The 18,534-nt window shown below is 36.2% G+C and overlaps 1 protein-coding gene across 1 annotated transcript in view; it reads left to right on the top strand.

The window, feature by feature from the left end:
* Positions 1-15,618, top strand: part of NUP155 (nucleoporin 155) — a 61,085-nt gene extending 45,467 nt beyond the window's left edge. Inside the window, exons 26-35 of the mRNA XM_030882094.2 lie at positions 581-734; positions 941-1,045; positions 1,725-1,879; positions 5,551-5,680; positions 6,843-6,956; positions 7,852-7,972; positions 8,425-8,535; positions 10,838-10,974; positions 12,178-12,284; positions 12,918-15,618. Coding sequence (XP_030737954.1) covers positions 581-734; positions 941-1,045; positions 1,725-1,879; positions 5,551-5,680; positions 6,843-6,956; positions 7,852-7,972; positions 8,425-8,535; positions 10,838-10,974; positions 12,178-12,284; positions 12,918-13,056 — 1,273 coding nt within the window. The 3' untranslated portion in view covers positions 13,057-15,618. The remainder of the gene's footprint in view (positions 1-580; positions 735-940; positions 1,046-1,724; positions 1,880-5,550; positions 5,681-6,842; positions 6,957-7,851; positions 7,973-8,424; positions 8,536-10,837; positions 10,975-12,177; positions 12,285-12,917) is intronic.
* Positions 15,619-18,534: the final 2,916 nt, after the last annotated feature.

Below are 18,534 nucleotides of genomic sequence, written 5' to 3'. Positions count from 1 at the left end.
TTGTTTTTATTTTTTTTTTTGCGGTACGCGGGCCTCTCACTGTGGCCTCTCCCGTTGCGGAACACAGGCTCTGGACGTGCAGGCTCAGCGGCCATGGCTCACGGGCCTAGCCGCTCCGCAGCATGTGGGATCTTCCCGGACCGGGGCACGAACCCGTGTCCCCTGCATCGGCAGGCGGACTCTCAACCACTGAGCCACCAGGGAAGCCCTGTTTTTATTTTTATTTATTTATTTTTAATTTTACTGGAGTATAGTTGCTTTACAGTGTTGTGTTACTTTCTACTGTACAGCAAAGTGCATCAGCTATACGTATACATATATCCCCTCTTTTTTGGCTTTCCTTCCCATTTAGGTCACTACAGAGCGTTGAGTAGAGTTCACTGTGCTTGCTACACAGCAGGTTCTCAACTATGGATGCTATGTATAAAATAGATAACTAATGATCTGTATTATTTTTAATACCAAATTGTGTGTGTGTGTGTATTTCCTCCAAAATTCTCTTTAGTTTATATTTCAATTACATAAGATAAACCAATTGATAACTAAATCATGGAATTGCTCCTTTTTCATTCTTTTTCAGATTAAACAGTTACAAGTGTATTACAGATACACTTCAAGAACTGGTAAATCAAAGTAAGGCTGCTCCTCAGTCTCCCAGCGTGCCCAAAAAACCCGGACCTCCAGTGTTGTCGTCTGATCCCAATATGCTGAGTAATGAAGAAGCAGGCCATCATGTAAGGGACATAGCATATTTTCGTTCTGCAAATACACTGTGTTTAGATGTTCTGTGTGGTGGTGGTGGCATAAGCATCTTGGAAAGGGTAGTAACTCTTAGAACTTACCATTTAAGGATTCTTGATTTCTTACCAGAAGCTTATAAGGCTAAGGAGTCATGTCGAGCCTTTAACTGTGCTAATTTTTACTGTTTTCTTTATTTTAGTTTGAACAAATGCTTAAATTGTCTCAAAGATCCAAAGATGAACTCTTTAGTATTGCCCTTTATAATTGGCTAATACAAGCTGACCTTGCAGATAAACTGCTACAGGTAAAAAATATTTTTATACCATTGTTGTTAATTTATATTTTTAAGTAGCATAACTCAGTGGGTTAAGCACATATAGTCATAAGGGAATTCAGTTTTTCACCCTGTACCAACCGTTAGGTGTTAGTGAAAAGCCAAGTAATGTAATACCTTTTCCTAGTGAGCAAGGTAGTCTGTTGGTCTAGTTTTCTTGTTATTTAGAAGCTGATTGGGATTGTTTACATTGTGGGGTGAAAATCAATGGATTATGAGTTAGGAGACCTGAACTTTGTCTTAGCTCTGCCATTAAGCCACTTCACAAATAAATGTCCTTTCACTACCCTAAGTCATAGTGTTCCTCATTCTGTAAAGTGAATATATGGCATTTGATAATTGCAAAGATGCTTTTGAGCTCAGAATCTAGGAATCAATAGCTGTGTTCTCAAAGTTTATTAAAAGATTTGTAATTGGATTATAATAAATTGTTCTTATCAACCTAATGCAACTATCATAGCAATTCTTTGATTAAATGTGGTAAAACAATCATTTATAATGAGAAAAATTGCCCTCTCTTATCTGTTACTGGATTATAATATTGCTTATGTATTCATAAAACAAGGCACACCTATAAAATGATATATTTGCTATCTGAAGAGCAAGTGGGTAGTCAGAAAATGTTTCTGATTAACTTTACAATTTCCAGATTGCTTCTCCATTTCTGGAGCCACATCTAGTCCGAATGGCCAAAGTTGATCAAAACAAAGTTCGTTACATGGATTTACTCTGGAGGTATTATGAGAAGAACAGAAGTTTTAGCAATGCTGCTCGTGTCCTATCCAAATTGGCTGACATGCATAGGTATGGCCTAATATTCTCACTGTGACAAATAATTGATAACTGGGCTATATCTAGTTACATCCAGATTTCAGATATTAAATAAAACCTTATTCAGGTTATACATATATAAAATTTTTATGCTTTTACTTGGATTTATCTAAAGTTTATAGTTTTTCTCTCTTTGTTTGTTTTTAATAATGTGTAGCAGGTACCAAATACCTCCTACTAAATAAACTCTCTATTCAAACTGTCTTGTAAATCCTTTTCTTTAAAGTATGTCTTTAGATTCTTTCCTATTAACAGCAATTAATTACTATTCTTTTTCTTTTTTAATATTTATTTATTTTTATTTGGTTGCTCTGGGTCTTAGTTGAGGCAGGCGGGCTGCTTAGTTGCGGCATGTGGGCTCCTTAGTTGCGGCTCACTGGCTCCTTAGTTGTGGCATGAGAACTTTTAGTTCTGGCATGCGTGTGAGATCTAGTTCCCTGACCAGGGATTGAACCCAGGCCCTCTGCCTTGGGACCGTGGAGTCTTAACCACTGCGTCACCAGGGAAGTCCCTTAATTACTATTTTTAACTAAAGGACAATAAATAATTCTCAAAGTCTTTATAATTTTAAACGTTTAACAAATTCCAGGCTAATTTCCTCTACTCTCTTTAAATTACTGAATAGGTCTTGGAGCATATATATTGAGGATTGTTAAGAATCCTGTTAAAGAGTGCATTGAAGTTTCTAATTAGATTGTCGTATCAAAAGACAACTTAAAATTTTGGACAGATCATTAATTTGACCCTCTTTTCATTTGGAATTTTCTTTGCCACAATAGTGCAGTGCTATTTCCAAAATCTGGAGATTGGTTAAGTTAGGACAAGGAGGTGTTTGAGACAAGGTTGTTATTAAACCAAGTTAATCAGAATGGTTACTTAAATCACCCAGATATGGCTAATAGCAAGTGTGAGAGTTTGTGTATCTGTTTGTGTGTGTGCTCATGCAGTTGTAATTATTGCATGTGTGGGCCCAAGGCATTTTTGGTCTTCTTGCTATCTTTGGTCTTAATAGTCATTTGGTTTTTTCTTTTTTTTTTTTTTTGTTTCTTTTTTTATTTTTGGCTATGTTGGGTCTTTGTTGCTGCACACAGGCTTTCTCTAGTTGCGGCGAGCGGGGGCTACTCTTTGTTTTGGTGTGTGGGCTTCTCATTGCAGTGGCTTCTCTTGTTGTGGAGCACGGGCTCTAGGCGCGTGGGCTTCAGTAGTTGTGGCACACAGGCTCAGTAGTTGTGGCTTGCGGGCTCAAGAGTGCAGGCTCAGTAGTTGTGGTGCTCAGGCTTAGTTGCTCCACAGCATGTGGGATCTTCCTGGACCAGGGCTCGAACCCATTTCCCCTGCATTGGCAGGTGGATTCTTAACCACTGCGCCACCACAGAAGCCCCCTAGAGTGGCTCTTAATTGCCCTTTCATTAATATTTACTGACCTTGTTATAACAGTTACTATATTCTTGTTATAAAATATTCAGAAATCCTCTAACTTTTAAGAACAGTGCCCATTGTCCATTTCTACTTCACACACAAACACATAACCTAATTTCCTCCTCATGTGAGAGACTCTATACGTCTTACCAGCTCTCAGCTTACCGTCTCTTTCCACAATAAAATCTTTTTCCGACTATTATGTTACTCTCTTTCTCACTACACTTTTTTTTTTTAATTTATTATTTATTTATTTATTTTTGGCTGCGTTGGGTCTTTGTTGCTGTGCGTGGGCTTTCTCTAGTTGCGGCAAACAGGAGGATACTCTTCGTTGCGGTGCCTGGGCTTCTCATTTCAGTGGCTTCTCTTGTTGTGGAGCACGGGCTCTAGGCACACAGGTTTCAGTAGTGGCTCATGGGTTCTAGAGCACAGGCTCAGTAGTTGTGGTGCACGGGCTTAGTTGCTCCGCGGCATGAGGGATCTTCCTGGACCAGGGCTCGAATCCGTGTCCCCTGCATTGGCAGGTGGATTCTTAACCACTGCGCCACCAGGGAAGCCCTCATGACACTCTTTGTACATATGTAGGCTGCACCAAGTAAGTTGTTGGCTATAGTGTTCTACTTTTTTTTTTTTGCGGTACGCGGGCCTCTCGCTGTTGTGGCCTCTCCCGTTGCGGAGCACAGGCTCCAGACGCGCAGGCTCAGCGGCCATGGCTCACGGGCCCAGCCGCTCCACGGCATGTGGAATCTTCCCGGACCGGGGCACGAACCCGTGTCCCCTGCATCGGCAGGCGGACTCTGAACCACTGCGCCACCAGGGAAGGCCCGAGTGTTGTACTTTCAATAATTTGGAAATATTACCCATGTTGAAAATGTTTGTTTCAAGTGGGTTTTTTTTTAAGAGATGAGAGGGGAGGTAAAGGAAAGCCTCTTAGAAGCAAAGTTCCTAAAGGTACAGAATCCTTTATATTTGATCCTAAGAGATGGTCAGTGCTAATTACCTGTCATCCACACACGTACTTTGCAAGATAGAAGAAAGGAGTTAATATTTTCTTTCTTTTGGTTTCTTTTTGGAAGGGGAAAACTTATAGGAGCCATAGCTATGTAGAAGGACAGTTTTTTAAGTAAGACCTTCTCTGAAAGTAAAAGAAAGCCAGTTTTTTCCTGATTCAGATTGGCATTAATGGGGATATCAAAAGTTTCATTTAATACTCGTTGATCTGAGGGGTTGCCAACAACTAAAGGAGTTAGTATGTTTGTTTTTAATGCCAAGTTGCTTTATAATGTCAAAGACCCAGGTCTGATGGACTTAGAGGATTAGAAAGGACTGAAGATGGTAATCATGGACGTGGATACATGCTTAGGGCATTCTGACACCTGTCAGTCAATCAGCCAGTAAATAGATTTTGAGTACCAGTGATAATTCAAGGCATTGAGGAAGGGAGTAGTGAACAAGATCGACACCATCCCTGCTCCTAAGGAGCTCTCATTCTAGTGGGCAAAGACCATAGACAGACAAGTTCAGATTCTATAAATACAGTAAAAACAGGATTTTACAGTAGAAAGTGCCTTGGGGAATGGGGAGCTGCTTTAGTTAAGATTGGTCAGAGAAGGCCTCAGACAAATTGTCATTAAAATTGATTCTCAAATGACAGGAAGAGGCAGCTATTAAAGAAATGGAGGAAGTGGTTTAAGCACAGAAGCGATGGTCTCTGAAGAGGCACTGCATCAGATTTAAGTTTATCATGTTTAGGGTACAAAAAAGAAAGCCAGTAGGGTTGGAAATGGTGAACAAGGGAGGAATGAGATGAGGTTGGAGGAGTAGGTAAAGGAGATTGGAGGGTCTTAAGAAAGCATGTGACGTGATCTGATCTTTGTTTTTAAGAGGTCACTCTAGTTGCTGTGTGGAAAATGAAATGTAGTATTTGCCATATTAAGGTAGAGAAGTGAAGAATATGAGGAATAATAAAAAGTTTAATTTAATTTTAGAATAATCCAAGTTTTAATATACTGAATTTTAAAATAGGAAGTTACTTTTTGGATGTAAACATAAGTATTTATGTGTTGACTTAAGTTGTGGATCTCTTTTATTAGAAATCCTCTAATTTTTCAAGTTTCAAATGGCCTTTTATGTTAATTTGGCATAAATAGTACATCATAGCTGATATATATGTATATTGGATCCTTAAGAATTCACATGAATAAAAATAAGGATTTTCCCCCCAGCACAGAAATTTCACTTCAGCAGCGACTAGAGTACATTGCTCGTGCCATTCTTAGTGCCAAAAGTTCCACTGCCATTTCATCAATAGCTGCAGATGGTGAATTCCTTCATGAATTAGAAGAAAAAATGGAAGTAAGTGCTAACGACACTTAAGTCTTATCCACATTGATTAGTAGCCACGTGTTAGTCCACTTCCTCTCTTCCCCTAGTAGATAATAGGTCTGTAGCAGAGTATTAATTTTAATCTCTTATGCCTTCTTTTTTTCTTTTCATATTTATATATAAATCTTTTAAAAGATTTTAATGATACAGCATTTGGGTCCTAGGACATTGCTGTAATCTAAAAGTTTTCTCTATGGCATCTAAAGATCTAAAGATTTATTCTAACTATTCTAACACCAAGCAGATTATGTCACATTCACCGTTTATTCTGGAGGCTAATAAGTAGATGTGTAGAGTGGGCTAAACTGCCTTTACTAAGAGACACAAAAATGTATAATGGTCCACATACAAAAGCTTATTTCTCATTCACAAAATCCAGAGTTGATGTTCCTGATTGGCATGTTGCTTTCTTACACTTGGTGACGTCAGTTCCCAAGTTCTGTTTTCTGGCTCTACCATTCCAATGGCCTTACCTTTTTCTTTGATCAAAGGGAGGAAGGGGGAAAAGAGCATGTAAGAAGCACATTCACTCTTAAAAAACCTCAACCCTGAAGTGGCATACTGTACTTCTGTTGACATTCCTTTGAAGAGAACATAGTCTTACAGCCATACTCCTAGCAGAGGAGGCCGGGAAGTAGAGGCTGGCCATTTTGTCTGGCTATAATCATGGGCAAAACAGGTGTTGGTGAGTAGCAAAGGCTCTCTGTCACAGCACAGTCCCTGTGTAATCTTCTTGTAATGAAGGGTTGCTAGTCTGTTATGATAAAATCTTTATACATTTTTTTTAATTTGGGTAGAATTGACATATAATAGTTGCTAAGGTATACAACATAATGATTAAATTTTTCTATATATTGCAAAATGATCACCACAGTAAGTCTAGTTAGCATCTGTCACCATAAATGATTACAAAAAAATTTATTTTCTTATGATGAGGACTCTTTAAGACCTACTCTTTTAGCAACTTTCAAAATATGCAACACAGTATGATTAACGGTAGTCACTATGCTGTTATTTATATATTATTTTTATTTTAACAAACTTAAAGTCAGATACTAGGAGTCATTCCTTCAAGTACCTGGTGATTTATCATGAAGAACTTAAGATTTGATTTTTTTTCTACCCAAACTAGGTTGCTAGGATCCAACTTCAGATACAAGAGACACTACAAAGGCAATATTCCCATCATTCTTCTGTACAGGATGCAATTTCTCAGCTGGACTCTGAGCTAATGGACATAACTAAGGTAATAAAAAAGCAAGTGAAATTCCTTTAGTAGTCACCTATTATCTTGTTTCTTTTGCATTTTATTTTGTGTTTAAGATAAGCCATCTTTGGAAGCATATCACTGAGCTGACACATCACCACTGTGGTATCTCACTCTTAGAAAAAGCTGTTTCTCTTTCCAGGCCAATTTCTATCAAGAATCTATCAGCCTCACATGGGGCTTTGTTAAAACTCCTGCCACCTATTTTATGGCCTTGTTTCTTATCTTGAAAAAGTAATTTATCTTTGCTTAACTCTCCAAGCCTCTCCCACTCTGTACCCTTCTGAACAGTTTCTTTTTCAATTATTCATGGACATTTCTCTAAGTACCCTGAAGCACCGTTAGATTTGTCAGTATTTCCGTGATTTTTCAAACCTTAGTTTAGACAACACTAATTCTAAAAGAAATGTCATTGCAGTATCTTGCTCTCAGCCAAGAAAAAAAAAGGCACACATATTTAAATCTGTTTAAATGTGTTTTCCATGCATTTACCTTTTTTTTTTTTTTTTTTTTTTTTTGCGGTACACGGTACACGGGCCTCTCACTGTTGTGGCCTCTCCCGTTGCGGAGCGCAGGCTCAGCGTCCATGGCTCACGGGCCCAGCCGCTCCGTGGCATGTGGGATCTTCCCGGACCGGGGCACAAACCCGCATGCCCTGCGTCGGCAGGCGGACTCTCAACCACTGTGCCACCAGGGAAGCCTGCATTTACCATTCTTAATCTGGCATTACGACCACCTACATGTCATCACATCTTTGTATCATATTTTTGGAACTTTAGATAAAATCTTTGGTTACTTTTTACTTTGAGGGGGTTCTTCACTGTTAATTTCTGAATACTAATCTCTGGTTGGATGTTGGCATTTTCTCCTACAGCTTTATGGGGAATTTGCTGACCCATTTAAACTGGCAGAATGTAAACTTGCAATAATTCATTGTGCTGGTTATTCAGACCCTATACTGGTGCAGACACTTTGGCAAGATATCATAGAGAAAGGTAAGTGTTCATTTATAGGTGTATTAGCTGTACGTTATTTAGTGACTTAGTAGAAGAGTGAATGCAAGCTGTTAACGGTCATATATTTAGGGCTCATGCGAATTGTATATACCTAAACAGAGGGAAGTAGAGGGTACTTGATATGGTAGAGAGCGATCCTGTAGAGAATGATCCCAGTAAATATTTGAGAGGACCCTCAGAAAAGATGTGTCATTTTTGTGGTTTATACTGCTTAATAAGGGATTCTGAGACACTTAGCTCGGATTCTCATAACTAGTGACCTGGTAAGTGGAAAGTATATCAGACAGTAACAGAAACACAGAATCTGCTCATTATATTAACGTACATAGAAGTTCTAGTATTTTGTACCTTGAAACAGAATAAAATAGTCAATTTAAAATTTTCACAATAAAAACAGTTTGGGTTTCTAATGACATGTCTCTTTCCTACAGAACTGAATGAAAGCGTGACATTGAGCTCCCCAGACAGGATGCATGCTCTTAGTCTCAAGATTGTGCTCCTTGGCAAGATGTATGCCGGCACACCTCGTTTCTTTCCTCTAGGTAAGCCATAACCTTAGCTACGGTTGTGGGGCTTTTATCTTTTTGTTTTGATGGTTTTCTTCATTGACATGGAAAAATAATGGTTTGTAGGGCAAAATCATTTTGTTGTTGCTATTTATTAGCTCTGCAGTTTCATTCTACCTCTCCAGAAAGAAACACCTCCAAAAAATAGCAGAATTTGTTGATGAATAGTTGGGTATGAAACTCTCTTTGCTTGACCTTCCAAGTTGATATATCTATCTTGGGATAGTCTGACCAACAGACCGTAGTGGTTATGTTACTGGTAACCCTATACACGCTTGAAGAGAAGGGGAAAATAGCTGATGTTTTTGTGCATGGATGATCTGTGATTGATTCAACTGCCCCCTGTTATACTGAGGGCATATTTTTCTTTAAAATAGCAGGTAGTTGTGTTAAAAATGTAATTTTTGTGAACTCCTTTCTTAACCAGATATACTGACTATTTGTTATGTAGGAGACTCTGTTATAAGCCATTTGCCAACCTATAATGTCTTCTTCGGTTGTAAACCAATAGACTCAACATAAATATATTCATACAGTAGAATGTTAAATAAGCACTTTGTGTTTTTGAAAAATGTTGAGAAACATGAAAACGCTTATAACATAACATCAAATTGTTTTTAAAATAGGAAGATCCAGACTTGTTTATAGACCTTCTCTGATTTAGGGTTTATTCCCTGGACATGGTAAGAAATAAAACTATTATAATCATACCCTTATTTCTTGTAAGTATTAAAAACTGCCATGCCAAAACAACAAAAAACTTCCATGCCATTTCATTGATCAGGAAAATAAAGAGAAAATAAAGAGCAACTGTATATATATATATGTCTTATGAGTATGTGAAACCTGACAATTTTAATAGCAAAAAGGCCACATTGTACACAATCCCTTTTGAGGGTATTTCTGCTTTGACTTAAGATTTTTAATTGTTGAACCCAATAAAATTTAGGGTAGAAGAGGCCTTCCTTTTTCTGTCACTCTCTCAATGGCAAACAGGTTCCAGGGGGCTTCAAACTAGAACAAATTGAGTCTTTAGAATTTTTATTACCTTTCCAGAATCTCTGTATGGTAACTTGTAGGGGAGATGCAGGTTCAGTGGCACTATTTTCAGTGACTCCTCTTGCCCATGGTTACTCACATTGGTCAGTCTCAGATTTTAGGTACCATAAATAAGAATTTGATTGTTACTGTTAAGATCTTATTTATGGGACTTCCCTGGTGGCACAGTGGTTAAGAATCCGCCTGCCAATGCACGGGACATGGGTTCGATCCCTGGTCCAGGAGGATGCCACATGCCGCGGAGCAACTAAGCCCGTGTGCCACAACTACTGAGCCTGCGCACTAGAGCCCACGAGCCACAACAAGAGAAGCCACTGCTATGAGAAGCCTGCGCACCACAACGAAGAGTAGTAGCCCCCGCTGGACGCAACTAGAGAAAGCCCACGCGCAGCAACGAAGACCCAACGCGACAATCAATCAATCAATTTAAAACAAAAAAATCTTATTTATGATGTAACAAGTAGTAAAAAGTGAGACTGGGACCACAGTTACAATCATCAAAATAAATAACTTATGAATCTTATGAATATTACATTTAATATTTCTAAAATCTAGATGCAGTAGTGCTTCTTTTCTGAAAAGCTGTTAAATTAAAGGTACAGTATTTCAAGATATTAAATATTATCAGTGGGTCCTCTCCAATAGTGGAATTGTGAATGCTCTCTATTTTCTTCTTGTTCTTTTGCTGTTTTCCAAATTCACTATAATAAGTTTTTTCTCTAATAGCTTTAAAGTGTGTAATTGAATGCTTTTAGCATATTTACAGAGTTGTGCAACCATCATCACAATTAAATTTAGACCATTTTCATCACCCCAAAAAAGAAATTATATCCACCTTCAGCCCTAAGCAACCACTGTTCTACTTTCTATCTCTATAGGTTTGCCTATATTTCGGTATATGCCTTATTTTTTATTAAAAGAAATTTTTAAATTGTTTTTTAAAAGATTTTCCTGTAGAAACTGTTCAGTTATGAGTAAGGCCTACTTTTTAGTATCAAGAGTTAACAATTCTACAACAGCAAAAAAATGGTAATTATATGAGGTGAAGGACATGTTAACTAACCTTATTGTGGAAAACATTTTGCAATATGTATGTGTATCAAATTATCACATTTATACCTTAAACTTAGACAGAGTTACATGTCAATTATATCTCAGTTACGCTGGGTGCAAAAAAAAGAGTTAACAATCCCAACTTCTGGTCCTTTTCTCTCCCCAGATTTTATTGTGCAGTTCTTAGAGCAGCAAGTTTGTACTTTGAACTGGGATGTGGGTTTTGTGATACAGACAATGAATGAAATTGGAGTGCCATTACCTAGACTACTGGAAGTATATGATCACTTGTTCAAGTCACGGGTAAGGAAAATATTAAATAAAATAATTTATTTAGTTAAATCAATTAACTTTCTAGTGTAGTATTTTGCTTGTGTGTTTGTAAGTATCTCATCTAATACAGTTGTATCAGAAATTTGCTTCATTGGTTAAGCAAATTATGCTTCAGACTTTTTTAAAACCAGTAATGAGAGTTGCTTTGCTGTATATCGTGATAAAAATCAAATATTTTTTAATATTAATAAACATATATGCTTTACTTTTAGTGGAAGAGGCTAAATACATGAAGAATTATCATTTACTTCAAAGAAACAAAATATCAGTGTGTTTATTCACTGTAACCTCATCTAAAATATCAGTGCTTAAAGATCTTTCCACAAGAAAAGAAAATTTAACTATGTATGGTGACGGGTGGTAACTAGACTTACTATGGTGATCATTTTGCAGTGAATGCAAACGGTGAATCACTGTATTGTACACCTGAAACCAATATAATGTTATATGTCAATTATGCCTCAATTTTTAAAAAATGATCTTTCTCACCATATTTAACCTTATTGGACTGTATATTTTGTAATTTTTATCCTAAGGTCAAAAACCAAACAAAACCTGTTGAACTGGATTGCGTTTAATACTAGTCGTGATTATAGTACCATCGTCAAAACATTCATACAGTGCTTTACAAGGCACTTGTATATCTCATTAAAACTCATAATGAGCCCATGATGGAAATGAGCAAGTAGTAGTATCCCCGTCTTCTACTACATCTGACAAGGGCAAAGAGGTTAAATAACCTGCTCAAGTCACATGGCTAGTAATGATGAAGCCAGAACTAGAATTAAGATTCTCTGACTCCTGATTTAGTCTCTTATTCACACTATCGGATTAAGTCTGCATAAGTTCAAAGTAAAAATGGTGTCACAGCCAATAAGAAGAGATGGATTTTCTTCTCTTACTTCAGGTTCCTAAGCAGGAAATTTGTATGCTCTACACAGTGGATCGATACATCAAATATTCTTCCTAAATAACATCACAATGAAGTTTTCAGTGCTATTCATTATTAACCATAATCAGATATATAATTTAGTAACCACATAATATTAAATGCTTATTTTAATATCAGTAAATTTTGCTTTGGACATTGATGACTATTTTAACTAACATAAATGATTAAAAAATCAGTTGACACAATTTGCCTTACAACTCATGATGTATTTTTCTTTATAGGATCCATTCTGGAACAGAATGAAGAAGCCACTGCACCTTTTGGATTGTATACATGTACTATTGACAAGATATGTTGAAAATCCTAGCCAAGTTTTAAATTGTGAGAGGTAAGTATGAATTAGATATACTTTATTATATACCAAAGGCTTTTAAATGCACCTAATAAATACCTGGGTAATAAATTTGGAGCCAGTGGGGCACGATATGGAAACTAAAAGAAGTATGCGAGATTTAAGCTCTTGTGCATGTTTGCAATAACTATTTGAATGATATCAGTCAATATTTATGAAAGGTTAGAGTTTTTTCCATTTTCAACCCTTGTCCTGAAGTCTTTCTAAAGGTGACAGGATAAAATTAATGAATTACTCCTAAACACCTTGCACTTTGAATTAGTGGCCTAGGAAGTTCAATTATGTATTTGTGATATTAGTGGCCATTTCAAGATATATTTGTTTGAAAAGGCCAAATGAATATAAATAATATTAATTTAAGGAGTCATCCCTTACTGCCTCCTTCTCATTATAATAATCTTCAAAAGGGAAATGGTGGTGATGTGGCAATCCACCTACCCCCTGAGTTTCCTTCTCTATTTTCATTTATTTGCCATTTACTTAATTACATGATCCTTGCTCTCATGTGGGACTATAATAAGTAAGGTTAGCAGAAGTTGAAGGGAAGTCCTACAGGAGGAAATGCTTCTAAATATTTAGATGGTTGATCAGGTGTCTTTTTCATTACAGGAGAAGATTCACAAATCTCTGCCTGGATGCCGTTTGTGGTTATCTGGTTGAGCTCCAGTCTATGAGCTCCTCAGTAACAGTACAGACCATCACTGGGAATTTTAAATCTCTTCAGGCTAAACTAGAACGGCTTCATTAATTATTGTAATGTATTTTCATCCATGCGTTTTGATCTGTAAAATAAAAGCTCAGCTGGGTCCAGATTTCAGGTGCTATAAGTCTAAGAATTTAAGAATAATTTTAGTAGAAACATTTTTAATAAGTGGCTGGTATCAGCAGACAGTACATTTGCAGGTGAATTCTTTTTTACTACATAATACTGTTTTGTTTTTTAATAATCAGGTTAAATGAAATAAGATTATGATTTTAACACAAAGATAAAAAAATTAAAAACTCTTATTTTGAATTTATAGTATTCATTTTCAAGTTAGTTCAAGTGTCAAAACTTAAATAGGCTAACTGAGCAGGTCCAGTCCCATAATACTAGATTCTACAACAGTTCCTAAATAGACAGACAAACACTGTCTCTTCCTAAAAGTTATTTAGGTTTTGGGTTTAACCTTGGAAAGAAATTCTTCCAACTACTGATTTGGTCAGTTACAGTCCTTGTAATACACACCTGGTTGTTTTTTGAGCAAGTGATAAACTTGTAACTAATGTTCTATGTCTTAAAAACCTATGCAGGGAGATACTGTTTTCCCTCAGTGTTCACCTAGCTCTTCTTTGGCCTGGGACTACTGATTCTTTTAAAGCAGTGGTTCTCAAAATGTACACACCAAACTCTCACATCAGCATCATCTGGGAATTTGTTAGAAATTCAGATTCTCCAGCCCAGTCCCAAACCTGCTGAACCCAAAACTTTGGGATGAGTCCCAGCACTCTGTTTTAATAAGCCCTTCAGGACATTCTGGTACATGTCATGTTTGAGAACCATTGCATTAGAGGATACAACTAGTTTATGGATTGAGCTCCCTATCTGATTCCTCCTCCTCCCTCCCCCATCAATAACCACAACACACGTTTCACCCAAGACACACCATATATGAAGCAAAATAGTAATATAAAAATAGTTTAAAAATAATTTTTAATCTTCAAAATTAGGATGACAAAACCAAGTGCCCCCAAATCATGGCAACAGGGAGGGAGAAAAAAGTGGGAATGACCAGGTCTAACAAAAAAAACAAGAACATGGACTCCTTTCCTCTTACCTTTTATGCTACCATGAGTAATTTCCTTCTACCTATTGTCACTAATGTATGTCTAACAATTTTCAAAATACATTTTGAAAATATTTTTCTTTCCACTTTTATTTTTTTCCCCAAGACCGTGGGTTGCCCTTTCCGTATTCTCTTAGAATTTAACTCCCTTTCTCCTATAATCTTCTAATTTATAATATTTAATAGAATGTCAAAATACCACTCATTAGGTACCACTACCTCTCGTTTTTCAGCTTTTCAGTTCCCTGAGTTTAGATTTTTTGAATATGTAAAATGAATGAATGCTACACATTGTTAAGTCTGTAAATTTAAAATTCTGTCATGTCTACTTAAAATGAAAGTCTTGCTTAAATACTGTACTTAGCCACAACTCCAGTTCTGCTACATGTTTTTGTTTTAAGCACATTTACATATAAGCACATTAATATATATGCTAAGTATACTGAACTGAAAATAATGAAGCTACATCTTTCCTTAGGGCTAATGTGGCTAAATGGTCCTTAAGAATCAGAAATCTGAACCCTGTTTCTTTCATTTACATAAAATCTTTTGAGAGGGTTTAAGAATTCTAACCACACAGCAGATGTTTTCAGTATCCTTTGGAGGGTGGTAAGATTTCTAAGAGAAATTAAGATCCCCTCCTTCTTTTTAGTTGTCTAGAAGAGTGTTTCTAAAACTTTAACATTCATAAGAATAACTGCTATAGCCTGTTAAAACAGATGTTTCACCTTCAATGTGATGATGAAACTGGTAAGTGGATCAGACTTGGAGTAGCATTGTTCTAGCACATTCATCCACTTCATTTATACACTTTGTATTTGGTGTTCATTCAACACAGTATTTATAGTGACTATTAAACATATATAGGCAATGAATAATAAGTGGAACGTATGAAACAGTGCATTCATTGTAGACAGTGAGGAGTCACTGAAAGTCTTGGTTTTGACATATATTTATATTTTAGACAGATCATTTTAGTATGGCAAAATGTTTAGGAAAGAGAAAAATCTATTTTGAGTTAACTGTACAAGGTATGGGATATTGATCCTGAAATTCATGAAATGTATGTTCAGCATTTCTTTAATATAATATACCTGGACTTACTAGTGACTTGTTCATTGAAAACCTCTCTGCTAACCACATAAATTTCCTCCACTTATATGTTTTATAGTTGATTTCATCTCAGGACTCACATATTACTCATTCTCTTCCTCAGGATACTTCCCACCTCCATCTTTTTTCCTCTTATTCATGAGGGGGAAATTATGATAGTGATACAGTTGTATCAGGAAAATAAAGAAATAGAACATTGAATCTGAAGGTCTTGAAAGGCACATGCTTTCCTTTCATTTTCTATCAGTTTTTTCATTTAAATTCTCTTAATAATAAAAAAATTTTGCAGAATATTTTTGAGTCTTCTAGTAAATCATTTAAACTCTTTGAAGTTTTATTTTCCTCATAAGGAAAGTTTCCTCATAAGGAGATTGAAGCTAAATGATAAGACTTTTTTAAATCCAAAATTTGTAAGAACTAATGTAATCTATTTTTATTCAGTTTTGTTGTTCTGCTTCACATATTAGTTAAAATACTATTGTTTTTACTCTTTTTCATTTCAAATAAACATTTCTACTGCATTATGGCATGTTTGAAATTAAACATTTGTTTTAGAACTTAGCTATGCTTGTATTTTGGCAGCTCCTATTAGCAGGAAGAATAACTCTTTTTAAGTTTAATCAGTTTGCCATGTGGGAACTAGGACTGTCGTATCTGCAGCCCACACCTGAGTGGCTACTTGCGTAATCAACATTTCCACTTGCATGACTGCCAAAGGTCCTCATTGAAAATGTGACCAAATCTGCACTCATTCCTCTATCTCTCTGCCCTTTGCCTCCTCCTGTTGCTCCTCTGTTTTCTACCTGTCTTTATCATCTAATTACTCAAATCAGAAATACAGGTCTCATCTTTAAATTCCTTCCCCTCCCTCCAAATCCAGTTAGTCACCAATTTCTAAGCAAGTCTATTTACTTGATAAAGAAATATCTGTCCAGTTACCTCACTATTTTAGTTTTTTAGAGTTTAGTCAGGTACCCTGTTTCACTTGGATGCTTACAATAGTGTCTAAGTGGCTTTCCCGCCTCTAATTGGACCCTGTCTTCATTTTTTCCCTGCACTAAAGTCAGAGCTTTCTTTTAAAAATGTAAACCTAAATATATTATACCCCCACCTTCTCCTTCAGAAGAAATTTCAGATTCCTGGTGTGACGTACAAGGACTCCACCGAAGTTGACAAAAATTAAAAAAAAAAGAATCTCAAGTTAGTTTAAGCAAACAAAGAATTTATTGGCCCTCAAAACTAAGAAGTCCAAATATAGAGCTACTTCCACATGACTAGATCCAGAACCTCAGTATCTTCACGGCTGTCTCTAGGTCAATTCTGCTTTTCTTTCCGTCTTTATTTTGTCTTTCTACAGTTTGCTCCATAAGCCCTGGGAGAGTGCAGGCAATGTCAAGTTACTTTATTCTATTTACTCTAACCCAGAGGTATATTCAACAGACAAGTCCCAGGAAGGGTGCTGATTGACCCAGCTTGAGTTATGGACTCAGTTTTGGGGTACAGAATCATTTCCAAACTATACGTAACAGGAAAGAAGTGCTTTCCTAAAGAACTGGATGTTCGGCACACATCAGTCCACTGTATCTGTCCACCTACCTTACTTACCACTAAATTCCTTGTGTTTTGATGAGAACTACAAAAGCATAGATCCAAGAAACTCAATGAACCCAGAGTAGGACAGACACAAAATCACACATAAGCACAATATAATCAAATTCTCAGCAAACTAGAAATAAAAGAACTTCCTCAGCCTGATAAAAGACATCTATGAAAAAATGTACAGCTAACATTACACTTAATGGTGGAAGACTAAACACTTTTTCCTTAAAGTTGAGAACAAAATATGAATGTTTCTATTCAACATAGGACTGGAGGTCCTGATCAGTGCAATTTGGCAAAGGAACCACGAATTGGAAAAGCAGAATTAAAGGTGTGCTTATTCATAAACAACATAATTATGTAAAAAATCCTATAGAATATACAGAAAATAGTAGAAATACTAAGTAGAACAAACTGCTAGAACTAGTTTAGCAAGATCACAGGATATAAGGTCAATGTATGAAAACCAATTGCATTTCAATATACTAGCAGCAAGTAATTAAAAAATCTTAAATACTGAAAATAAGCATGCAAAACCATTAAATAAGATTAATTTTAACCAAATATATATAAGACCTATACACTGGAAACTATAAGATAGTGCTGGAAGAAATTAAAGAAACCCTAAATGAGAAATATACAATACTCATGGATTGGAAGACTAAACTTATTAACCATGAATTCTCATCAAATGGATATAGAGATTTGATGCACTGTCAACCAGATTTCCAGTACACTTTCTTGTAGAAATTGACAGGCTGATTCTAAAATTTATATGGAAATCAGAGGTCCTAGGATAGCCAAAACAGTTTTGAAAAAGGATAAAATTTGAGAATATACTCTGACTTCAAGATTTTGTTATAAAACTACAGTAATTGTGATAATGTAGCATTGGTATAAGGATATACACATCAATGGAACAAAGTAAGAGTACAGAAGTAGATGCACACATATGTGGACAGTGGATTTTCAACAAAGGTGGTAAGGTAATTCAGTAGGAGAAAGAACAGTCTTTTCAATAAATGGTGCAGGAACCATTGAATATCTACATGGAAATAAATCCTCAACCCTTACCTCATACAAAAATTACCTTAATATGCATCACAGACCTAAATATAAAAGGTAAAATTATGAAACTTCTGGAAGAAAACTGGATAAAAATAATCTTGTGACTTTAGGCAGAATTCTTAGGACAAAAAAAAAACCCAAATCAGAAAAAAACTGATAAATTGAACTTCACTGTAATTTAAAACATCTGCTCTTCAAAAAAAACACATTAAGAAAATGAAAAGCCAGGCCACAGACTAGAATAAAAGATTTGCAAACCACAGATCTGATAAAACACTTGATCTCAATAGACAACTCCCACCCCCAAAACAATAAATGAGGGCAAAATGATTTGGATACGTTACCCAAGAAAATATCTGAATGGCAAATAAGCCCACAAAAACATGCTCACCATTGTTACAAGGGAAATGTAATATAATAAAATGCCACTACACATCTACAAAAAGGGCTAGAATTTTAAAAGATTGGCCATTGACAAGGATGCAGAGTAACTGGAACTTGTACATGATTAGTAGGAATGCAAAACAGTATAGCCACTTTGGAAAACCGGCAGCTTCTGTTAAGGTTAACCATATACTCTTGTGACCCTGTAATCCTAGTTATTGCTCCAAATATTTACT

Source organism: Globicephala melas, chromosome 3 (genome assembly GCF_963455315.2).
Source record: "Globicephala melas chromosome 3, mGloMel1.2, whole genome shotgun sequence".
NCBI classification, from domain to species: Eukaryota; Metazoa; Chordata; class Mammalia; order Artiodactyla; family Delphinidae; genus Globicephala; species Globicephala melas.
This window is presented reverse-complemented; position numbering and strand designations above follow the sequence as displayed.